Genomic DNA, 26,422 nt, shown 5'->3' with positions numbered 1-26,422 from the left:
ATATATTTTATTTTGTTTTATTACTGTATTTAATAAACAATACTGACACTATATATATATATATATATATATATATATATATAATTTCAATTACATTTTTATATATATATATATGCATAATGCTTTATATCATATCTTTAAAATTATTTTTTGGTAAATATTATATATAAAATATTATTGCATTACATTTTAAAAACTATGACAGTCTAAAATGATAAACACTTAATAATTATGGCTGTCCATCGGATGTGGCTGCTAAAATTTCACAATTTCACTTTTTAATTTTTTAATGTTTTTATTTATAGTTATTGCAATAAAATGAGACAATGTACAATATAAAGACAACAGGTGAATATTACTTTAGTTTTTATTGTTGTGTCATTTTCAAATCAAGCTGTAATTCTGTAAAATTGCTCAAAAAGTGTGAAAATAATATTTAATTGTGTGTTTTGTGGACAGCTTTGAAATTACCATTTGCAGGACAATTAAGCAATTTTATTCCAAAGGTGTTTAAAATGTCATTTCCACTCCAGACATTAACTGTGTGGATGAAATGACGAAATTCTCCTTTGTGCAAGTGTTAAACAGTGCAAAAAGTTCCATTCTGCTTATTTTTTTTCCCACTTGGGAATTATTCCGTCGCATGTGAGTCGTGAAAGTTTCACTAGGTTTAAACAGTTTTTCCTATTCGGCTTTAGTCCATTTAGACGTCGTAATCAATACACCATAGAAATTGTTAGTCATGAGCGCTTGTGCACAAATTCATCCATGTGTGTTAAGTCCTAATTTATATGTTTTGCTGACAGGCAGCAAGGACGAAAATACATTTGCATTCTGTCACATAATTACAGCTCTCCTGGTGTGCAACGGTCCAGACGTTCTTGAAATCGGAGCTCCATTACTGTGGGAAGCGCTTATGCTCGGCAAAGCCGATAATTAACAGCATAATGTCTCCGTCTGCCCATCCAGCAGATAAATATATGCATGCAACCGCTAACTGGTCAATCACATTCAGTCCCAGAACGTCAACAAACGACAGCATGCCGCTTTCCACATCGACCCTTTGACACGCCAGATTACGGGACTTTGACGAGCTCTTTTAGCGCGGATCGCGTTCAGAGCACGGGGTTGAATTTGGGGTTAATGGGAAGACAGCTGCGCCTCTTAACAACTGCTTTGATGGCACTTTTCACCAATACGGTGCAATTTGGCGGTCCGCGAGGCACCAGTCCCATGTTTTGCAATGAGAACTGTTAGATGTGTTCGATAGACTATTATCCAGCATACACTTGACACAAAATGAGTAGTTTGTTTTAAACTTCTTAAATGTTTCTAGCCCGCCAACTCGAAAATGGTTGTTTTGGCCTGTCCCATTGCAGTAGCCTTGACCTTTCTTAAATGTATCCATCAATTCAATCTTTTCAGTTGGTCAAATAAAATAAACAGGTTCAGAAGTAACAGAGTTGTACATTTAAAGAGATAGTTCACCCAAAAATGAAAATTAACCCATGATTTACTCACCCTCAAGTCATCCTATATGTATATGGCTTTCTTCTTTCAGACAAATACAGTCGGAGTTATATTAAAAAATATTCTGGCTCTTCCAAGCTTTATAATGGCAGTGAACGGCTGTTGAGATTTTGATGTCCAATAAAGTGCATCCACCCTTCATAAAAAGTACTCCACACAGCTCTGGGGGGGTTAATAAAGGCCTCCTGAAGCTAAACGATGCGTTTATGAAAGAAAAAATATCCTTATTTAAAACTTTATAAGCTGTACAGTAGCTTTGGTAACAGGTCTAAATGGTTGAATTCCAAAAATGTTTATTTTATTCCACTTTATCTATTTGCATCTGCAGATTTCAATTTTCAACACATTTTTAAAGGCCAATTTCTAAAATTCCCCACTTCAGTAGCACTCACTGTAAAAAAACAATTTGAGTCAACTTAAAATAATTTGTAACCTGGCTGCCTTAAAATTTTAAGTTCAGTCAACTCAAAAAAAGTTTATTCAACTTGAAATGTTAAATTATACTAAGTGACAACTTAGATATTTGAGTTGAATCAACTTAAAATTTTAAGGTAGCTGGGTTACTTACCCATCTGTTAAGTTTAGCAAACACAAATATCTAATTTGTTACTTAACATTTCAAGTTGACTAAACTTATTTTAGTTGACTGAACTTAAAATTTTAAGGCAGCAGGGTAACAAATTATTTTAAGCTGATTCAACAAATTGTGTTTTTTATTTTTTACAGTGTACATACACCAAACCTAACCTGTATTTAATCTCATTTTATTAGATAAGACCCTTCTTACTCGGCTGCGATCGTTTACAACCGTATTTGGGATCGCTTGAAGCCACATTTTGGAAGTTCAAACTCGGGGCACCATATCAGTCCATTATATGGAGAAAAATGCTGAAATGTTTTCCTCAAAAACCATAATTTCTTTATGACTGAAGAAAGAAAAACATGAACATCTTGGATGACAAGGGGGTGAGTACATTATCTGTACATTTTTGATCTGAAAGTGGACTTCTCCTTTAACCAATGTCTTTGCTGCTGATCTTTGATGATCCAGATCAACCAAACAAATAAGCAAAAATTATGCAGATAAACTAACATTTGTGCTTCATTGTTTTTTAATGCTGAAGAGTTTTGTGTTGAGTGTTGTGAAATGGCTTTTACCTTTGCTATAAATCAAACTTTTTGTATTAAAAACAAACAAGTAAGCCCTGCCCAGATCTAAAAAGTAATGCAAAAGTAACGTAATTAGTTACTTTTTTAGGGAGTAACGTAATATTGTAATGCATTACTATTAAAAGTAACTTTCCCTAACACTGGTCCTTACTACCTTTCTGGGTCTTAAACATGGTAGTTGTGTTGCTGTCTGTGGAGAGTCAGAAAGCTCTTGGATATTCATCAAAAATATCTTAATGTGTGTTTTGAAGATGAACAAAGGTCTTACGGGTTTGGAACAACATGAGAGTGAGTAATTAATGACAGAATTTTCATTTTTGGGTGAACTGTCAATCAACATTTGGTTCTAAATTAGCAACAAATATGTAACATAAATATGCAATAAATAATTCGAAATATTATAATGGTATATAAACAACACTGAACAGTTAAGTTTGTGTTTGTTGGTAAACTGCCAAAAAACTCACCCCAATTGCTGTCAGTATAGGAACTTGGTAAATCCATTTAATATTGCCGGCGCTCAACTCCCAACACCTAAGAGAGAAAGACAGAAATATTATATTAGACTTTATATATAGAACAGCTTGTGTGTCTCTGTGTGTATGTCTGTAACTGTGTGACTGTTTTACCATACTGAGAATCTGGATCACGTACGGGGAACTCACCTTACATCCGCTAGCGTTGCCCTGACGACAGCCCAGGTTGATACGAAGAGAGCCGGAACACCTGCGGCCACACAAATTAGAAAATGACAAGATTTATCAACTGTAATGCAGCATACAAGCACAGAAGCATGTCCGACACTTGCCACAAACTCACCGGAACAACACAATTTTCTATGTGTTTATCGTGAATCGATGAGATCCAAGTCAAAAACCTCCAGAAAGTCTCCTTGACCCTCCTGACCTTAAATGATGAAATGTAAAGTCTATAGTTTCTGTGCTGACACGAAAAAAACTGAACGTTTCTGAACACTCCCCTCACCTGCCATTGGTCAAACACAAACAAACAAACAAAAAACGTATTCTGACTATATATTTTCCTTGTTTACAGCCTCAGCTGTTCACTTTAAAAACCACGCTGAGAATAAGACCCAGCGGCCACTGATTTATGATGATGTGTCTCCCTAAACACTGAGTTTATTAATTATGAAGAAGCCAAAAGCAGACCTCAGCAAACAAGTTCCAGTGATGTGTTTTTGATCTAATGTTTCAGAGTGCTTGAATATGAAAATTTAACCCTCATTAGGCGGTTACTCTAGTGCAAACACATCGATGCCAGCAACATTAATTATGCATTATTGATCATGATAACACATTAATATGTTTGGAAGATCAAAATGTTGTTTAAGTAATACACATTATCTGTGACTTCAAAGCTACTCTGTGTCACTGTTGGTCTGTTTAAAGTAGGACAAACATGTTTAGGCTTCTCAGTCGTTTGGCTTTCAATAAAGTATCTAAGAATGCGGGAACCTTCCCAAAAGTATTTGCACATCAAAGGTGTCTGTTTGGCTTGCCAGCCGAGTATTATGCATCAAACATAAAGTATGAATAAATAAGGCTTCAAGTAAGTGTTTGTGTCTCAAAGGACACCAAAACGATTCGACTGAGATTCTTGAAGGCAGACGTAACATAAGCCTCAGATGAGAATTATCATAACAAGCTGTGAAATTGGTTCGGCTGCGTCTGGGCAGGGTAAAATAAACAATGTTTAAAAACAAAGTCAACTACTGATTGATATTAACATGTGCACTTACCCCACCCTATGAGGGTGAAACCCCACAGATATCTGGAGTCAGAGAAGAACGCCATGAAAATGAGACTGTGAAGGTACAGGCCCTCCACTAGGATCCAGTAGTAGTTGGTTGCCAGGAAATAAATGAAGAATAAGACTGTGATCTTGCAGCCAACCTGAAAATACAAACAACGCTGGCTTTAGCCATTCAGAATCCTGTAGCATTTAGCCAATCACAGCACAGCTGTTCATTGTTATGCAGCCTTTTAATTGGAATGAATGTATTTACGAAATGAATGTGTATGAATTCCACCACAGTGGTGTATTTAACAGTCGGAAAGTCTGAATTTTCCAATTTGGGGGAGTGTCACTAAAAAACATTGGTCAAGTAATTGTTTAGTATATTATGGAAGCTTCTTTCTGACAATGAATACAAATAAATAAAAAGACTTTTATTCCACAATTCTGACATTTTCTCAGAATTGTGTGATATAAACTCACATTTTTGATTTATAAAATAAAAAATGCACGACATGTTGGTGCTGATAGTCTAGCGGTTAGCACACTGACATATAGTGCAACTGCACCTCTGGTGATCTGAGTTCGTGGTCCTTTGCCAGTCCCGTCCCCATCTCTCCACCCTATGTTTCCCTGTCAATCTCTACTGTCCTGTCTGTTAAAAAGAATGAAAAAGGCCCCCCAGAAAAATGCACAACGTGAACTCACAATTGTGAGAAATACAGTCATAATTGCGAAATCTAAACTAGAAGTTGCGAGTTAAAGCGTCCAATTCAAAGGAAAAATTTCAGCTCAAAATTCTGATATTTTCTTACAATTGTGAGTTCAGAGAAAAAAGTCAGAAATTATGAGATGAAAACTCGCATTCACGTGAAAAAAGGTCTGAACTGCAAGAAGTAAACTTTACATTATGAGAAATGTCAGAATTGTGAAATTTAACTAGAAATTGCTAGTTAAAGTGTGAGTTATAAAATCGAATTCAGAGGAAAAAATGTCAGCTTACAATTCTGATAGTTCCTTACATATGCTAGTTTATATCTCACAATTCAGAGAAAAAGTCAGAATTGTGAGATGTAAATTCGAAATTGTGAGAAAAATAGTCTGAATTCCACAATCTAAACTCACAATTGCGAATAAAGTCAGAATTGCAAGATGTAAACTCGCAATTACAAAAAAAAAGTCAGAATTGCGTGATGTAAACTTGCAATTGCGAAGAACAAAGTCAAATTCCAAAGAAAAAAAGGCAGGATTGCGAGATGTAAACTCACAATTACATAGTAAAAGTCCATATTGCGATTAAAAAAAAAGTCAGAATTGCAAAGTGTAAGGTCACACCTGCGAGAAAAAAAGTCTGAATTGCAAGACGTAAACGCGCAATTACAATAAAAAGTCAAAATTACGTGATGTAAGCTTGCAATTACATAGTAAAAGTCCGAATTGCGAGAAAAAAGTCTGAATTGTGAGACGTAAACTCACAATTACAAAAAAAAGTCAGAATTGCCTGATGTAAACTCGCAATTACGTAGTAAAAGTCAGAATTGCGAGAAAAAAGTCAGAATCTCACAATTGCAATAAAAAGTCTGAACTGCAAGATGTAAACTCGCAGTTGTGAGAAAAGAGTCAGAGTTGCAAGATTTAAACTTTACATTATGACAAATAAGTCAGAACTGTGAAATTTAAACTAGAAATTGCGAGTTAAAGTGTGAGTTACAAAGTCCAATTCAGAGGAAAAAATGTCAGCTCACAATTCTGATTCTTACATATGCAAGTTTACATCTCACAATTCAGAGAAAAAAAGTCAGAATTGCGAGATGTAAACTCGAAATTGTGAGAAAAATAGTCTGAATTCCAAGATCTAAACTCACAATTGCGAGAAAAGTCAGAATTGGAAGATGTAAACTTGCAATTGCGAGAAAAAAGTCTGAATTATGAGATGTAAACTTGCAATTGCGAAGAACAAAGTCAAATTCCAAAGAAAAAAAGGCAGGATTTCGAGATGTAAACTCACAATTATGTAGTAAAAGTCTGAATTGTGATTAAAAAAGTCAGAATTGCAAAGTGTAAAGTCCGTATTGCGAGAGAAAAGTCTGAATTGTGAGACGTAAACTCACAATTACAAAAAAAAGTCAGAATTGCCTGATGTAAACTCGCAATTATGTAGTAAAAGTCAGAATTGCGAGAAAAAAGTCAGAATCTCGCAATTGCGATTAAAAAGTCTGAACTGCAAGATGTAAACTCACAATTGTGAAAAAAGAGTCAGAGTTGCAAGATGTAAACTTTACATTATGAGAAAAAAGTCAGAACTGTGAAATTTAAACTAGAAATTGCGAGTAAAGTGTGAGTTACAAAGTCCAATTCAGAGGAAAAAATGTCAGCTCACAATTCTGATAATTTCTTACATATGCAAGTTTATATCTCACACTTCAGAGAAAAAAAGTCAGAATTGTGAGATGTAGAATTTGAAATTGCAAGAAAAATAATCTGTATTCCAAGATCTAAACTCACAATTTCGAGAAATGTAAGAATTGCAAGATCTAAACTCACAATTACAGAATAAAAGTCTGAATTGTGAAATATAAACTCGCAATTGTGAGAAAAAAGTCAGAATTGCAAGATGTAAACTCGCAATTACGAAAAAAGTCAGAAGTGCGTGATGTAAACTTGCAATTGCAAGGAACAAAGTCAAATTGCAAAGAAAAAAGTCAGAATTGTATGATGTAAACTCACAATTACATAGTAAAAGTCTGAATTGCGAGAAAAAAGTCTGAATTGCAAGGCGTAAACTTGCAATGACAAAAAAACAGTGAGAATTCTAAGACGTAAACTCGCATTACATGGTAAAAGTCAGAATTGCGAGATGGAAACTCGCATTTGCGAGAAAAAGTCTGAATTGCAAAACGTAAACTCACAATTACGAAAAAAAGGCAGAATTGCCTGATGTAAACTCGCAATTACATAGTAAAAGTCTGAATTGCGAGGAAAAAAGTCAGAATTGCAAGACATAAAAACTCACAATTACGAAAAAAAGTCAGAATTGCCTGATGTAAACTCGCAATTACATCGTAAAAGTCAGAATTGCGAGAAAAAAGACAGAATTGCAAGGTGTAAACTCGCAATTAAGTAGTGAAAGTCTGAATTGCGAGAAAAAAGTCAGTATTGCGAGATGTAAACTTGCAATTGTGAGGAACAAAGTCAAATTGCAAAGAGAAAAGTCAGAATTGCCTGATGTAAACTCACAATTGTGAGAAAAAATTCTGAATTGCAAGGCGTAAACTTGCAATGACAAAAAAACAAGTCAGAATTGTGAGACGTAAACTCACAATTATGAAAAAAGTCAGAATAGCAAGATGTGAACTCGCAATTTAAAAAAAAAAAAAAAGTGAGAATTGTGAGATACAAACTTGCAATTGTGGAAAAACATCAGAATTGCGAGATGTAAACTTGCAATTGTGAGCAACAAAGTCAGATTGTGAAGAGAAAAGTCAGAATTGCTAGACACCCAGGCTTGAGGATAAGTAAATCATGGGGTCATTTTAATTTTTGGGTGAACATTTCCCATCATTCCAAGTGGCTTAACAAGAATGGTCAAATACACAGATGCAGTAAATTAAATCCACATTTGCTGCACTCCTCATTTTGCTGCATTAGTCCTGAAAGCCTCCTACCTTCATCTTGAAGTGAATAGAAAGAAATGCATGATCAATTTAAATCACTCGAAAACACACCACTTCATAATTATAATATCAAGCTTATAGAGAACATCCCAGCCAGCTGTAGTTTTTAATGCATTTCAAACAGTGCAATTCATTGTTTAAGCTCATGCAGCACAAGACCAAATGAATCTTTGATGAGCAAAGAACACTCAACCCATATCAATGCAGAGAAGACTTAACTTAATTTAAGTTAATCAAAGTCATTAGAGCCAGTTCACCAAAGCTCAACCAAAAAAAAAAACAAAAAAGAAATTAAACTTGGCCAGTTTCATCAGCATTGGCCATTTATTGCACTCACATATTGAGTCTTGTCAAGAGGGGAAATGGAGACGGTGCTGATGTTGTCCATTAGCATGGTGTCGTACTCCTGTAGCACACCATTAGCGTACACCACTCTGTCTTTCACGAAGATGCTGACTGCACGCAGCATGAAAGACACAAAGAGGTGCATGTGGATGTAGTTTCTGGTGCAGTGGAGACGCCTGGGAGACAAAAAGATAGAGCATTTCAGCTAATCACAGGGGAATCTTGTTGGTTTTGTGCTTTTTCCCCTTCAAACCTGCATGAATGAATGATTTCTGTCACACATTTCAAGCCACCGTTCATTCAAATATTCAAATATTTGTAGAACAAAAAGCCTATCTTTTTGTCTTGCTAAAGCTAATGTTATCTTATATACACAAATCAAATATTTTCTTTCTGCATAATTTAACAAAATCAAAGTTTGATTGGAAATTATGTCCAGTAAAAATATTCTGTTCACAACTGACATATCTTATATTTCATATCAAACTCTTAATTGGCACAGCTGTCTTCTTGGTAACCACCCTGGTGAAAAAAACAGCATATGCTGGTAGGTATGTTTTGATGCTGGTTTAACCTGGTCCTTTGCTGGTTTATGCTGGTCCTTGACCAGCAACACGACCAGCATAAACCAGCAAAGGACCAGCTTAAACCAGCATCAAAACATACCTACCAGCATATGCTGTTTTTTTCACCAGGGCAAGTAAACTAATAAGTAAAAATAATAATAAATAAACTAGATTAAAAAAAAGTTTGTCAAGACAAACTTTAAGTTGGCTTGAGAAAGCCGGACCAGAAAGTTTAAAAAAGTTTAAGAAGTTTTAAAATGTTTTAAGTTTGATGGTTTTCAGTCTGAAATAGTTTGAAGTTTAAAGTAGTTTTAAAAGGTTAAAGTTGGAATGTATTGAAGGCAATACAGTATGTAAGAGATGATAGATAGATAGATAGATAAATATATAGATAGATAACATGTTGCTAACATGTTTTAACATGCATAGCAAGTTGCTAGCATGTTTCTAGCATGATAAGCACGTTGTTAGCATGTGGCTAGCATGTTACTACCATGATTAGCAAGTTGTTAGCATGTTTCTAGCATGATAAGCAAGTTGTTAGCATGTTTCTAATATGATTAGCAAGTTATTAGCATGTTGCTAGCATGTTTCAAGCATGATTAGTAATTTGCTAGCATGTTTCTAGTATAATTAGCATGTGGCTAGCATGTTTCTACCACGATTAGCAAGTTGTTAGCATGCTTCTAACATGATTAGCAAATTGTTAGCATGTTTCTACCACGATTAACAAGTTGTTAGCATGTTTCTAACATGATTAGCAAGTTGTTAACTTGTTAGCATGTTTCTAGCATGATTAACAAGTTGCTAGCACTTTTCTAACATGATTAGCAAGTTGCTAGCATGTTTCTAGCATGATTAGCAAGTTGTTAGCACTTTTCTAACATGATTAGCAAGTTGCTAGCATGTTTCTAGCATGATCAGCAAGTTGTTAGCAAGTTGTTAGCATGTTTCTAGCATTATTAGTAAGTTGCTAACATGTTTCTAGCATGATAAGCAAGTTGTTAGCATGTTTCTACCATGATTAGCAAGTTGTTAGTGTTTCTAGCATGATTAGTAAGTTCTAGCATGTTTCTAACATGATTAGCGAGTTGCTAGCATGTTTTTCTAGCATGATTAGTGAGTTGCTAGAATGTTTCTAACATGATTACCATGTGGCTAGCATGTTTCTACCACGATCAGCAAGTTGTTAGCATGTTTCTAGCATGATTAGCGAGTTGCTAGCATGTTTTTCTAGCATGATTAGTGAGTTGTTAGAATGTTTCTAACATGATTAGCATGTGGCTAGCATGTTTCTACCACGATCAGCAAGTTGTTAGCATGTTTCTAGCATGATTAGCGAGTTGCTAGCATGTTTTTCTAGCATGATTAGTGAGTTGCTAGAATGTTTCTAGCATGATTAGCATGTGGCTAGCATGTTTCTACCACGATCAGCAAGTTGTTAGCATGTTTCTAGCATGATTAGTAAGTTGCTAGCACTTTTCTAACATGATTAGCAAGTTGCTAGCATGTTTCTAGCATGATCAGCAAGTTGTTAGCAAGTTGTTAGCATGTTTCTAGCATTATTAGTAAGTTGCTAACATGTTTCTAGCATAAGCAAGTTGTTAGCGTGTTGCTAGCAAGTTTCTAGCATAATAAGCAAGTTGCTAGCATGTTTCTAGCATGATAAGCAAGTTGTTAGCATGTTTCTACCATGATTAGCAAGTTGTTAGTGTTTCTAGCATGATTAGTAAGTTCTAGCATGTTTCTAACACGATTAGCGAGTTGCTAGCATGTTTTTCTAGCATGATTAGTGAGTTGCTAGAATGTTTCTAGCATGATTAGCATGTGGCTAGCATGTTTCTACCACGATCAGCAAGTTGTTAGCATGTTTCTAGCATGATTAGCGAGTTGCTAGCATGTTTTTCTAGCATGATTAGTGAGTTGCTAGAATGTTTCTAGCATGATTAGCATGTGGCTAGCATGTTTCTACCATGATCAGCAAGTTGTTAGCATGTTTCTAGCATGATTAGTAAGTTGCTAGCATTTTTCTAACATGATTAGCGAGTTGCGAGCATGTTTCTAGCATGATTAGCGAGTTGCTAGTGTGTTTTTAACATGATTAGCATGTTGCTAGCATGTTTCTAATTTTGGAAAAGAATTTATGGAAAACATTTTAAAGACAGTTGATCTTCATATTAGTGTTTTTTAGTATAACTGATATAGTATTACAGTTTTTGTTAACATTTTCAAATGTATTCTGTTTTTAGATTTAACTTTTATTTTCATTTCTAAATTATTTTTTATTTATAGATCATTTTTTAGTTAATTGTGCTTTGTGCTTTTGTCCTTTTTTAGTATTTCAAAATAGTTTTCATTTATTTTTCATTTTTTTATTTATGTTTTTTTAATTTCTAGCTACATTTATAATAATTGTGTTATGTGCTTTTGTTGTTTTTGTTAATTTTTTTTAGCTTTTTTGTTAAGGGTTTCTAAATAGTTGTAATTTTTTTATTTAATTTTTACATTATTTTTCAATTTTGGCTTAATTTTTAGTAATTGTGTTATGTACTTTTATCGTTTTTTTTTTGTTTGTTTTTTTACTTTTTTCATTTTTAGTTTAATTTGTAGTAATTGTGTTATGTCATTTTTTTAAATTGTTTTATATGCATTTCTTAAAAGTTTTAATTTATTTTGTAAACTTGATTTTTACATTAATATTCAGTTTTGGTTTAATTGTTAGTAATTGTGTTATGTGCTTTTGTTATTTTATATATATATATATATATATATATATATATATACTTTGAAATAATTTTTTATTAGTCATTTTGTTGTGCATTTTAGTCACTTTTATTAACTTTTACTAAGATTTCATTTTTAGTTATTTTTACAAAAATTAGAAATCATGGCAACTAAATAAAATATTTTTTTCATATTTTATTTCAGTTAATGTTTATTATATTTCAAGTAAATAAAATGTTTTGTGTGTCCTTTTGTTGTCCTAATAATTATGCGTATATGTGAACCCAATAACACTCTTCAGTGGAGGCTTTCAATTAGAAAAAGCAAAGTACAAGTTGTTCAGTTATAGCTGAACCCCAACGGGGAACTCTTCAGCTAATTTAATGTCTGAAGGTCTTTAAAGATGAAGACCTGAGTCTGTCTCAATTGTACCGCTTGAGTCTCTCAACAGCAGCCACTTGTGCAGAACAAGTGTAATACGTTTGCTTGCTGTGCAAGTTCTTAATGAATACACCGAGTTATTAGTGTTTCTTTAACTTGCCGCGCGGGACCAAAGTCTGTCGGGAACCGATGTTCAATTACCGAAAGTATCCGATGATGAAAATGGCAACCAGCAGCGAGCTGAAGGACACCGCGTAGCCAACCGTGTACATAATGTGCAGCCGCTCGAAAAAGTCCCTCTGGAAGCACAACAACACTTGAGTCAACATCCTAAACATTTCCAAAGACTAGCATTTGAATCGAAATAAGCAGCTTTACAGCTTACAACTTTGCGTTTGAAGAAATCAACCCCAACTACTTCTCATTGGACCGTTGTTATCAAAAAGTAACTCTTGAATGCTTTCGAAACTTGTCAATAAGACACAACTCTTCCCGCCTGTTTAATTGGACTTACTTTGCCCTTTTCGATGCCTGGAGCCAAGAACCGCAGACAGTCTGAATAATTGACCCAAGTTCTGTTTTCCACCGATACCCACGACCCATTCAAGTCGCACTGACGGTATGCAAATCCTAGGAAAACGAAGAAACAAAACAGTTTGACTAGACGCTGTTGTAAAAGAACTATTGAATTTTGTTAGAAGAAGTTTTGCGAGTACCGTTGTGGTTGAAGTCGTACACGTAGCTGGGACACGGCACTTTGGTGACGGTTCCTGGGGAACCTTGAGGCCAGCAAACCAACCCGTCCCATCCAGGAGAACAGACCTCATCTGTGTACAAAATGTGTAAAGCACAATCACACTTTTTAGGATGGAAATACTAGAAAATCGCAGAGAAAACTGCTTTAACATCTCAGTTATTTTCTGCTTCTATGGTTTTGAGGAAGAAATCCAACAGCAATCCAGTATCACTGCCAAATAATTAATAAATGTAATACATAGAAGATGCCTTTATTGTTTTAAGAGCCAAAAATATTCATAATATACAATGCCAAGTTAATTAGAAAACTAGATCCAGATAAGAAATAAAGTAAATACGTAGAGAAAAAACATTGTCAGCAGTCAGAAAATATATATCATATAATTCCATCAACTTGATCATGTGGCGTGTCACTGTGAACAATTCTCTAATATGTTTCCTTTCTAGGAAAGGAGAAACATGCTATGAGACACATCTAAGACTCAGCAGTGACATAGTTAGAAATAATGGCAGGAAATGCTGTTAAATTGAATTGTCCTCACAAGCTGCACGCAAAAACGAACAGCACGACAATTGTAGTCTGATTCACGAGCAATTGACTCTTCTGGCTCTTTTTAGTAATTCAAAAACACAAAGCACCACTATATTCTTTATAGGGAATTAAAAACATACAGTGGGCACAGTGGATGGCATTTCTGAAACAATTGACTCTTATGAGCCGGTTCTTTTTAGTGAATCAGAAGCATACAACAGGACAACTGTATGATGATTCCAAAGCAAATGATTCTTATGAGTCGTTTTTTTTCAGTGAATCAGAAACATACAACAGGACAAGTGTATATACGGCAATTATAAATCAATTGACTCTTATGAGCCGGTTCTTTTTAGTGAGTTAAAAACATACAACAGGGCAAGTGCACAGTGATTCCGAAACAATTGACTCTAAGGAGTCAGTTCTTTGTGTGGATCAGAATCAAAAGCATACAACAAGACCAGTGTATGATGATTCCAAAGCAAATGATTCTTATGAGTTGGTTCTTTTTAGTGAATCAGAAACATACAACAGGATTAATATACTGCAAATCTGAAGCAACTGATTCTTATGAATCAGTTCTTTTTAGTAAATCAAAAGCATACAACAGGACCAGTGTATGGTGATTCCAAAGCAAATTAATCAAATGGTGGGACTTGGCGGGGAGTGTTTCAGGTCAGGTGGGAAGCCTACAGTCATGCAATCATGTGCAATCGCTGACACTAGGCGCGTTTCCATTACAGATTTGCCCAAAACTTCGGCGATATTATATAAATGTCGATTAAAAAAAGTATTGCGAAATGACAACGTTTCCATTAATGTTATGCGACTAAAGCATAATTTGTTCTTCTCGCCATAAGCATCTGTCATGACAACGGGTTTTGGTGGGATTTGGACGGATTTTGGCTTTATTTAATCGAAAGAGGCGTATGCGTGTTTCTTTACAGAAGCAACGAGGAGAGCCGCTTCAGAAACGTGTGCGGTGCTGCTGGTAAACATTAGTGATGGGTCGTTCTTGAACGATTCGTTCATTTTGAACGAATCTTTAATGTGACTCGGGACGAACGAGTCGCCTCGGGGAGTGATTCGTTCAGTCGCGCATGCGCAACATCCTATTAGGTTCTGTACTGGAATTAGTTCACCTGTTTTAGAGTCGTTCGTTCACCTTATGGGGCTGTCACGTGATGAACGAACGACTCAAACCCGAAGACTCAAAAGATGAACTAATCAATTCTCTTTCCGGCTCAGGCTGCATAGGTTAACGTTACAGGGCTGTCACGTGATGAACGAACGACTCAAACCCGAAGATTCAAAAGATGAACTAATCAATTCTCTTTCCGGCTCAGGCTGCATAGGTTAACATTACGGGGATGTCACGTGATGAACGAACGACTCAGACCCGAAGACTCAAAAGATGAACTAATCAATTCTCTTTCCGGCTCAGACTGCGTTGGTTAGCTAATTGGGCTGTCACGTGATGAACGAACAACTCAAACCCGAAAACTTGTCAGATAAGAGGCGAGGTGAGCGAATCATAGACTAAAGACCCAGGTAAACAATGAATGAATCTTTTCTGTTTCTTATAGCATTATAGTTTTGTTTTGTTTGTAGTGTGATCAACGTTTGTGTAAGCAGTAGATGTGTTAGGGAGGTAAAACGTAACATTTTAATTGTATTTTGCTAAAATGAACGTAATGACTCGAAAAAAGATTCGTTCATTTTGCTGAACGAGACTCAAAGGACCGAGTCGGTAAAATGATCCGAACTTCCCATCACTAGTAAACATAACATCAGCTCCGGTGACCGCGTCGGAGCCATTACGCGCCGCAGATGCGTGCAGCGTACACAGTAGCATTAATATCAGGGAAAGCCCCTTATACTTGAGAACGGCTACGTATAAAGTATTTCTTGGAGTTTATAGTATATTGAAGAATGATCATATGACTTTTTACATGTGTCATGTGACCTGTAAATGCTAAAAAGCCGTTTCCATTGCAGTTTTGCGAAATATTCCTTTTTCGAATTGTCTGAAAAACCACCTAATGCGAGCGTAAAAACTTTTTTGCGATATATGGAAGTTTTCGCGAAATTGACGCGTTTCCATTAGGCGTATTTTCAATATGCAATTTAAATTTGCATCTTGAAGGGTAATGGAAACGCACCTATTGACGAAAGCGTGCAATTGCTTTCATATGCCCACTGTTTTTTTCGCTTTCGAAATCGATCACGCTAAGGAAGGTTGGGAGAAGAGGGGAAGGTGGCACAGTAAGTCCTTTGATGCCATCCCTGATTCCAAAGCAATCAACTCTTATGAGTCGATTCTTTTTCTTTTCTTTCTTTTTTTTTTTTTTTTTGTGAATCTAAAACATACAACAAGATCAGAGTAGTCATTCCAAAGCAACTGACCCTTATTAACTGGTTAGTTCTAGTGAATCAAAAACATACAGCGAGACTGGTGTCCTGTACGGAAAACTGACCGGCTTTTTTAGTGCCAATTCCAACTGTTTACAAAGCGAACGCGCAAAGACTAAGAAAGTGCAACAAGTTTAAATCTGTCTGAAACACTTCCCTTAAAGTAACATATGAAATTGTGGATAGTATTATGAATGGCAGAAATTCATTCTGCATGTGTTTCATTGCTGGTCCGTTGCTCACTCAAAACTGAACCTAATTAAAACTCTTGAGAGTCCCTCGGGGAATGTCTAATGTAATTATGGTTTCTTTAGTAACAGACGATAACAGGGTCATCTTAAGTGGAACTTGACATCTCACGTTCTCAGACATTATAATTGCGACAACAATGCTTTCATCGAAGCATAAAAGCTCTATTTGCCTCAGCAATTTTCACACATTTTCCAACATGACAACTAACCAAGCTCCACAACAAAAGATGCATTATTAATCAATTAAACTGTGCTACTCTGCGTTCAAAAACAGAACGATTTCAAGAAAATGAAGAAGAATATTAATTACAATCTTGCAAAGGGAACACAATGTTTTATGAAGGGAATATCCTTAGAACCCACTGTCACAAGTACGGCTTATCTTTCCTCCCGCCTCATTGATTCGACACCGTTGTACGTCTTCATTCTAAGTGCAAGTATTCCGCCAAACATTGATCCAACCCCCGCAGATCAGTGTGGGAAAAGGGCAGAGTCGCTGTATGGAGGCACCAACCGGTCAATTCCTTGAAGAGAGAAGCTTTGCAGCGCTACAAGAGCATGATGCTATTTGGAAACTTTATTCAGAGTGAATGAATCAGCGCGGCTCAGGTCAACCCGGTGGTTTGCTGATGACGGCTGAAAGAAAGAGCATCAACAAACTTTTGTCTGTGCATCTATTTGCAGATTCCAATGGTCATTGGGTTGAGATCTCATATACACCATGTCGTCTTTCACACTGGGACATTTATAGATTTTTTTTAGTTCCTGACTTAAGAAACCATTTTCGAAGTGATGAAGAAATGGTGAATTTGGGTTGCTTTTGGTTATTAAGATGACTGGAAAAAATGTCCAGGTTAACCTGAATTCAGTCCTATATAGGTCTATAATACAAACAGAACAGAGCCCACATATAATAAATAATAGTATCTTGAATATTCTGAGAACGTTCCTAGAGTTGCCATGGCAAATGCGTTTCAGCCAGAGTGTTCGACAACTTGATGCTAATGACAACGGCTACACTCTAATTAACTCTAATAACCAATATTTGCAAATGTTGTCAAACAAAGGAGACTTTTGTATAGCCTTCTGTTTACGGTGCCTTTGAAAAGCAGCACAAATGTCCGGATGAAAAGAAAATGATTGCAAACACAAACCTTTGATAAAAGCAATTTTATAGTAGGTTAGGGATTTAAATATATAATATCTGGTGGGTGAGTTAGGAAATAAAGTGGTCTGTCGGTATAAAAAATACATGCGGTTTATACGACATTTAAATCACGTCCTTGAATAGAATTAGCCTAGCAGCGTTTCAAGTGCATGGCGCTTCCGGTGTCATTCTCTTCCAGTCATTTTACATGTACAAAAACAACACGCTATGCTGCTTGATATTACTGGTATGTGTTATCATATTCTTTCAATTCAATATCATAATCATAAACACACTTATTTTTATATAGTGTAAATAAATTTACCGTTTGCTATTGTTCTAGTTAGGCTACTAATCAGTAAAATAGAAGTCTTGAACATTCACAGAAAATAGCGTAGCTCAAGTATTGTAAAGGGTGGTTAATTGCCTATTAAACCCGCGCTGATGATTGATATCGCATTTAGTGACTCTTTTTGCAAGTTTCAAAGTTGAGCCAAAAGGTGGCGAAATTATACTATCTTCAACCAAATCGTTGCAAATTTAAGTTAATTTCGGTTTCTCTTATTTTAACCAATAAGCTTAAAATTCTATCACCACGCAGCAACAGAAATGTCATTTCTTTCATGTATTGATTTATACACGAAGATGAAGGTAATATTTTCGTAATACTAAACACTACAGCCTTCTATGTTATTCTTCTAGTTATTAATCAATGAATCGGAACTCTCGAACATTCAAAGAAAATAGTTTACTTATGTGGTGTAAAAGGTGGTTAATTTTAAAGCTGCATCGCTTCTGTTTACTGTTTGGTATGCCATTTAGAGACTCTTTCTGCAAGTTTCATAGTTAAGCCAATAGGTGGCGACATTATACAATCTTCAGCCACACCGTTCCAAATTGATTCATTCATTCAAGTCATTCTCTCAACTGATTCGCGCAAAAGCACGAAAACATTCAGAAACGAACATGTGGTTGAATCATTCAAACAAGTAATTCCTTCAGAAGGACAATTCATAACAAATAAGGTTAAAATGGAAACGTTTTATTAATTTACACACGAAGATGAAGGTAGTATTTTCATGATACTAAATGCTACAGCCCTCTATGCAGATCATAAACATGCTGGATTTTGTTAAATGGACGATTTCAACAGCTCATATAGTGCATGGAAGCCCGTTTCTGACACTGATTAAAAAATAATGTATATAAAAAAAGATTAATGCAACTATTTACCTCACAATTCAGACTTTTTTTTTTTTTCAGAATTAGTGATACAAACTTGCAATTCTAACTTAAAGGAGAAGTCCACTTCCAGAACAACAATTCACAAATAATTTACTCACCCCCTTGTCATCCAAGATGTTCATGTCTTTCTGTCTTCAGTCGTGAAGAAATTATGTTTTTTGAGGAAAGCATTTCAGGATTTTTCTCCATATAATGGACTTAATTGGTGCCCCGATTTTGAACTTCCAAAATGCAGTTTAAATGCAGCTTCAAAGGGCTCTAAACGATCCCAGCCGATGAAGAAGGGAAACAATCTGTCATTTTTTTCGGAAAATAAAAATCTGTATACTTTTCGAGCACAAAAGCTTGTGTAGCACAGGTTCTGGGATGCGCGTACACGTACTATTGAATCAGTCGAAAGGTCACGTGGAACGTAGATGGTACCAGAGACCCAGTGTTTACAAAGCGAACGCGCAAAGACTAAGAAAGTGCAAGTAAGTCAAACGCTGTTCTGCAGACGATTCTGAAGTTGTATGAGAAAATAACATGGAGTTTTTCGACATACTCTACCTTTTTGAGCTGGAGTACACAAACAATGAACTTGTGATGATTCGAAGACATGATTCATAGTAGTGATGGGAAGTTCGGATCATTTTACTGACTTTGACCTTTGAGTCTCATTCAGCAAAATGAACAAATCTTTTTTCGAGTCATTTCATTCATTTTAGCGAAATCAGCATCACGTGACAGCCCTATAAAATGAACGAACGACTTGAAAAACCTGAAGACTCGAAACAGGTGAACTAATTCCAGTACAGAACCTAATAGGATGTTGCGCATGCGCGACTGAACGAATCACTCCCTGAGACGACTCGTTCTTCCCGAGTCACATTAAAGATTCGTTTAAAATGAACGAATCGTTCAAGAATGACCCCGAGAGCCTGTGCTACACAAGCTTTTTGCTTAAAAAGTATACAAATGTTTATTTTTCGAAAACAATGACTGATCGTTTCACTAGATTAGACCCTTCTTCCTCGGCTGGGATCATTTAGAGGCCTTTGAAGCTGCATTTAAACTGCCTTTTGGAAGTTGAAATTCGGGGCACTAATGAAGTCCATTATATGCAGAAAAATCCTGAAATGCTTTTCTCAAAAACCATAATTTCTTTACGACTGAAGACAGAAAGACATGAACATCTTGGATGACAAGGGGGTGAGTAAATTATTTCTAAACTGTTGTTCTGGAAGTGGACTTCTCCTTTAATTTGTCAGAATTGCGAATTACAGAATTGTCTTGCAATTCTGGCTTTATATCTCGCAATTGCAAGTTTATATCATGCAATTTTGACTTAATTGTTCAGAATTGCTAGTTTATATCTCACAATTATCAGAAAAAAGGCCAGAATTGCAATTGTGAGAAGAAAAAGCAGCTGACAGTGTTGTGCCTAAAGCATGATTAATCAACATAAAATTCTTGTTTGTTAAGATGTTGTATAAACAGCTCAATTGTTTTGGAACCCAGTTATGAGTAAAACAAAAATGCTTGATGTACGTGTTCCAAGAAAATACAATTTCAGTCTTTCTACTTAAGCATTTTACATTTAATTCAATGTGTTGACGTTTCTTTAAATTCCTAGCAATTTTCTGAGTAAAATTTGTTTTGCTGGTATTTATCATATTGCTTTAATTCAATATCATAATACACACAGTAGTTTTTATATAGTGAAATTATTTTACCGTTTGTTATTCTTCTAGTTATTAATCAATGAATCGGAACTCTCGAACATTCAAAGAAAGTAGCTTACTTGTTGTAAAAGATGGTTCACTGTCTGGTGAACTCTTTCTGCAAGTTTCATATTTAGGCCAATAGGTGGCGACATATCTTGTCTCTATATAATATATCATATAATGTCTATTGATATATATTATAATATATATTACAGTGAGTCATTCCCTCATCTAATTCGCGCAAAAGCACGGAAACAAATTCAAATAAATGAATTGTTCAGAAACACAATTCATTCCGGCTTCTCTTATTTTAACCAATAAGCTTCAAATTCTTACACCACGCAGTAACGAAAACGTCACTTCCTTTATTATTCAGTTATGCGAAGAGGAAGGTAATATTTACGTGATACTACCAAAGCCTTCTGCAGATCACAAACCTGCTAGATTTTGTTAAATGAAAGGCTTCTATAGCTCATAGTGTGTGAGGACATGAAATCGCCTTAAAAAAACAGCGTAGAAAGTAAAAGTAGCTGACAATGTTGTGTCTGAAGCATAATTTAATGAACATTAAATTCTTGTTTATTGAACCGTTGTATAAGTGCAGCTTAACTTTTGGAACCTAATTAAGAGTAAAACAAAGATTACAGGAGTACGTTTTACGAGAAAATACCATCTCAGTCTTTACTTAGCATTTCACATTTAATTCAACTTGACAAAAACTTGCCATTTCCTCTTAACTTTGTGAAATTTATTAGTGAAAATTGTAAATCCTACACCAAATGTTTGCATGGTAGCATTGTGGTTTTGTTTTGCAGAAGCGAACACCCTTCAAATTGTCTTCAGAAAATCCTCTCTGAAATACATTTTTACACAAACACATTGACATCAATGTATTTTCTGTTAGCGAAATCTGTTAGCATGCCATTTGTGCTTGTTAGATTGGAAAATATTCATCTGTGCTGGAAATGACACCGCCATGTGTCAGATTATTAGCTGATAAGAAGATTTTGTAGGATAAACTGCAGGATACAGCAAGACTTGAGCTTGGAACGTGCATAATCCTGCACAGCTGAATGGAAGTGTCTCGATTCACAGGGGCGTTTTTAGTTCGGTGATTATTTTTTAATAGGTGTGAGGAGCCATCACCGAGTTCCTCATCTCTGATGATTCACATGTGCTTGAATCATCTTCAGGGTCTTAAATCACACCTTCCTTAGCATCCTAATTCAGAATTACACAGGTAACCAAAAACCTTTCACAATCTTAACTTGGTATGCCTGGTCACACAATCAGCTAACACATGGATAACGCTAGGACCAACATGTAAATGAAGAAAAGTGAAAAAAAAAAAACGGGAAAATTGGAGGAAAAACAATAAATGTGCGTCAGCTTCTGTAAACAGCAGGGTGACTCACAAGCTGCACTACACCATTAATCTGTGACATCACAAACTCCCTTCAGAGTTCAAAAGGATTGGATGGGATGTGCATGAGTGGAGTATTTTTTCTGTGGCACATCCGAAAGCAATTGCACTTCAAAAGTTTCAGCACATTTGCAGCCTTTATTATTGGAGTAGGTTTTACAAAAATATCCTATTTCAGTCTTTCTTCTTCAAAATGCCATGTTTAATTCAATGTGTCATTTCTTTGTAATCTAGTAATTTCTGAGTAAACCCTAAACCCTACGTCAGGGTGTTCTTGCACAGTGATGAATCCTGTGGATTCAAACCCACAACCTTCAGCTCTTACACAACATACACCCAGCTTGCATTTAAGATGGAAAACGGCCACCTTTATGTCATTTACAGTAAAAATCAATCAAATCGGATCAAACAGAATAGAGCCTGCAGGTGTTGTTATAATTAAACGAGGCCAACTTGAAAAGCGACAAATCCATCACAGCCAAGATCGATATCTTTGAATCTGCATCAAATTAACTGCAAAGCAGACACATTTTCGCTAGTGCCATCCTTATGACTCCACTATATATGCTGAGATGCTTATATGAGTAGGCAGATATAGACGTTATGTGATTGTAAAGTAATTCAGTATCTAAATACAGCCACAAAGCAGAGACACCAAAGACACTTGGACAGGAGCAAGAGACATTCAAGCTCACAAAAGATCTGAGATTCTTCGGCTTGAACTGGATCTTGGATCTCTCTGGTGGCAGATTTTGACAGATTATTCCTCTAAGCAGATTCTAATGTCACATTCTGTTCCACGGATTATGCGTCAGATGTGCATTCACATGTAAAAGGCTTTTAAACGAATGAACAAATGAACTAATGACATAATGTGTTTTAGTGTGAGTCACTTTCATCTTGATCCCCCCATATTTTTATCAGTTATGCAAATGATCTATCCTCTCAGCTCCCGCAGAACATCACATTAGAGGGAAAAAAGGTTCAGAGGACTGAGCAGAATCCACAGGTTAGGTCTTACCAGCAGGGTTATGTTCGGAGATGTTCTGAAGGCACTGCAATTTGATGTCGTACAGCAGGAGAACTTGTTCCTGAGCTGTTAAGCCCACTTCAGGGTCCACATGCTGCCCAGAGACAAAAAACAAGAGAGTGATTGTCTGACTCAAGTATTTAAGATTTGATTAGAAACCATCCAATCAGGTGATTTGAAGGTGCATGGAGTTTTAAAGCCACCAGCAGATCTTTAAGATTCATTATTAATTAGAAAAAACATCGTGAAGAGCATCATGAGATTTGCATGTTTGCATGCAGTTACAATAAAAATCTTTCGTAATTTGTCATAAAAAAAACATAATATCGCACTCAGATTTAGCAGTATGCAACTATTTCTGCGATATTGAATGCAATTGTCATATTTCCAAATAAATTCCATTCACAACATCTCACTACATATTTGACCACACAGTGTTTGTCAGGTAAGCTTAAAATGGTCAATGAGGTAAAATCTAAATCAACTGGTAAAATATTATTTTTAATGGCGTTAGGTTACGCCGTTGAAAGTGACTTTAAAAGTTAAATAAAATAGGAACATTTTCTTTTTGCAGTTTTCACCATGAACCTGACAGGAAGCTAAACTAATAGATCCGTCAAAGTTATTAAGTCAAACGTTCAAATAATGAATAAACGTTTTGGGTTTCACATTTACACAGACGTGAAGGTGAGGTGAAATGAGAATGAAAAAATGCAACAAATTGGTTGTTTGTCTTACCTGAGCTTCGACTGAAGTGCAAGACAAAACTTGGACAAAAATCCACAGCACTATAATCCACATTTTATACGGTTTCACAGCGTTTAAAATACTTATGTATGAAAACTGATTGTGTTTGCTCAGATGATTTGATTTCTCAGTGCCTTAATCTCAATGTGCGCCGTTCCTGCACGTCCAGTGATTGTGTCCAGCTCCATATTTGCACTGGAGAATGAACTCAGCATCTGCTGAAAGCGAAGTGAATTGAATACCACCACCTAGAGCAGAAATACTCCTTCAGACGAACAAGAGAGATGGTGCGCCTCTGCGCAATCCACTGGTGGGGTGGAACCCCCTATTGAAATGACTATACAAAATTCAAATGAATAAATTTACATAATCAAAACTGCCCTCAGCATTATTTTTTCCCCACCTCTTGCATTTGTTTATCTGGAACTTGCCGAAATCCCTTGCCACAAAACCCTGTTTAGAGTAAAATGATATTAACGGAGAAAATGCAGAAATGAAAAGATAGGCACTGTTTTTATATGTGTGTGTATATATATGAAGATTGAGGCGTTTTCGTAAATTTTACCATGAAAGTTTAGTTAACAAGTTTGTACGCCGTTTTTTAGGGGTTTTTTTAATCGCACTATACACCGACAAATAGCTTATGTTGGCCAGAATTAAGGTCACTGAGTCCGAAATTTTAGCACGTTAAAAATAAATACAACCTGACGTTGTGTCAATCACATTTAAACACTGCCTCCGAAACTTTTGTCCGTCATACAAAAGTTCGGATCAGGTTCGATTTTTTGCGTTTTCGCATCCGTAGCAAGCATTTTGATAGGAAAGAAAAAAAAAACGAACACAAAAATTTCAGACTCAGTGTACAATGACCTTTAGTAAATAGATTATTTTGAGAAGTTGCGTTCACTAACCACAGTAGACCTACGCCTTTCAAACGCTTTCGGTTAGAATCATTATTTTACGCTACAAAAGTTATATTGTAAGTAGCATTTTGTCACTTAAAATTAGCCATAGTGCAGAAAATATAGGCTTGCGAGAAGTTTCGTTCACGGTAAATATAGAAACATTATAAGTCGTTCGAACGCTTTCGGTTAGAATCATTGCTACACAAACAATTAAATCGTAAGTAGCTGTCTATCACATTAAGTTAATAAAAGCTTTGGAGAAGTTCCGTTAACTAAGAAGGTGCAAAATACGCCGTTTGAACGCTTGCTGTTACAATCATTATTTTTCGCTACACAAACACGGCTAGATATTCCTTTACGTTAGTCATAGCGTTATTAACAAACGCATAGTTGGCTAAGAAAACTATATCCTTACGAACATGAAATGAAAATGCAAATGAAAACCGAAAAAAACATGGCTACCCTGCTGAAAAAAAACAGCTAAAACCAGCCTAAGCTGGTTTACAGCTGGTCTTAGCTAGTCATGCTGGGAGACCAGCTAAAACCAGCTATTTCCAGTTTAAACCAGCTAAGACCAGCCAACAAGCCTATGTTTTAGCTGTTTTTTCAGCAGGGATACTATACTTAAACGATGGTAACAACAAATTAACCATTGTTTTGGTATTCTAACTAACCATAGTTTAACCATGGTATTTTTAGAAAAAAATGTGGTTTTACAAATGGTAATCAATACGCCAAAAAAAAAAAAAAAATGGTCAATTTACGGAAGGGTAAACAGTGGTATTAAAACTGTGATTATACAAATGGTAATCAATACACCAAAAACATGATTACTGAAAACCAATTTTCGTGGGGGATAGCAACAGTTCCGTTAGGATTTGAACAACAGGTAAGCTACTACTCCATTAACGTTACTTATTATTTTAAATCAAAATATATCACAAAACCTATAATGTCTTGTCTAAAACGTCTTTAGAATAGTTTGACGGTTAAATGGCAGTACGAAGGGCGCCAACAGACGATTTGAATTGCATGAGGCGAACCTTAAAAGATTACGAGGCGGGAAATTTCTGACAGTCGCCCCACTTAAATCAGTGAATAATTTGCACCGTGACAATATCCTCATGAATGGATCGGCGCTGAAAGGAATCCTCTCAACCAAAGAGCTGCAATTACACACGAACACAGCAGATCGTTCCACACGGAAAATGACTTTCCCTCTCCAAAGCATTAGAAAACTTTATCATCTGGTGAAAATAGAGCGTAAAGTTTTGTATTCCGCCACAACATCGAATCCTCTCATTCTCACGCACTGGAAACGTCCCCAGCGGCGCTTTGATGCGTTACCAAAAGATCAACCGCGAAGTTCGTCAGCATGAAGCAGCGTTCAGTAAATTTGCCAGACGGTTGATTTGGATGAATGTGTAGGCAGGGGATCCCTGCAGCGGAAGGAAGGAGAGAGTTAAAGACACAGCTGTGGAAATAGCGCATTTCTCCTCTGGTTTGACCTGATTTAAACAGCGACGCTACTGAAGTCACAACTGCGGTGTAGAGATTAGTTCCAAAGCTTTTTACAGAAGTCTTTACATTTTAGATTTTAAAGCCTCTTTATCTGTTTTAACATTCCTGTCCGTTACCTATCCGTCTTCGAGGTTAATTTTGGAGGGAAATAGACCATATGCTCTTTACTCAGGCATGGTTTGACTCATATATTTTATATAAAACCAGCTGTATTAGTGTATTCAGCATCTCCTTTTGCATCCATCTTCAACTGAGACATGAAAATACAGCAATTTGAGGGCAATTTCACTGATTTGAACAATAATTTATCTCAAACCACCTTGATTATCTGTCTCATCTTCTCTTCTCCTCGCAACACTGAGGTTATTCTTTCCTGTTCAAGAAAATACAGGGCTTTATGTAATCAAAACTACCCTCAGCAGAATTATTTCTATTCCATTCAGTTCTAGCTCCTCATTCTATTATGTTCTCGTCTTTCATCTTGTCCTTCATATGTGGTTTCGTATTCATCATCTGAATCCCCCCCCACCTTCAAATCTGTCTTGTAAAAAGGAGAACTCTGCCCCGAAGGCAGCTGGTTTTTGGTTTTTCTGGTTTTTAGT

The 26,422-nt window shown here is 35.9% G+C and overlaps 1 protein-coding gene across 2 annotated transcripts in view; it reads right to left on the bottom strand.

Moving 5' to 3' along the window:
• Nucleotides 1–25,919, bottom strand: part of pth2rb (parathyroid hormone 2 receptor b) — a 36,019-nt gene extending 10,100 nt beyond the window's left edge. Inside the window, exons 1-11 of one of the 2 annotated variants that reach the window (XM_051094357.1) lie at nt 25,808–25,919; nt 23,798–23,847; nt 23,386–23,642; nt 22,639–22,741; nt 12,862–12,972; nt 12,660–12,775; nt 12,347–12,444; nt 8,467–8,650; nt 4,460–4,613; nt 3,366–3,426; nt 3,168–3,234 (exon numbers count right to left, since the gene is read on the bottom strand). In XM_051094357.1, the coding sequence (XP_050950314.1) occupies nt 3,168–3,234; nt 3,366–3,426; nt 4,460–4,613; nt 8,467–8,650; nt 12,347–12,444; nt 12,660–12,775; nt 12,862–12,972; nt 22,639–22,741; nt 23,386–23,448 (957 nt within the window). In that variant the 5' untranslated portion in view covers nt 23,449–23,642; nt 23,798–23,847; nt 25,808–25,919. Of the gene's footprint in view, nt 1–3,167; nt 3,235–3,365; nt 3,427–4,459; nt 4,614–8,466; nt 8,651–12,346; nt 12,445–12,659; nt 12,776–12,861; nt 12,973–22,638; nt 22,742–23,385; nt 23,643–23,797; nt 23,848–25,612; nt 25,727–25,807 lie in introns of those variants that run through there. The other variant, XM_051094356.1, reaches the window with a different exon arrangement.
• Between the last annotated feature and the right edge of the window lie 503 nt (nt 25,920–26,422).

Source organism: Labeo rohita, chromosome 22, assembly GCF_022985175.1.
Source record: "Labeo rohita strain BAU-BD-2019 chromosome 22, IGBB_LRoh.1.0, whole genome shotgun sequence".
NCBI classification, from domain to species: Eukaryota; Metazoa; Chordata; class Actinopteri; order Cypriniformes; family Cyprinidae; genus Labeo; species Labeo rohita.
This window is presented reverse-complemented; position numbering and strand designations above follow the sequence as displayed.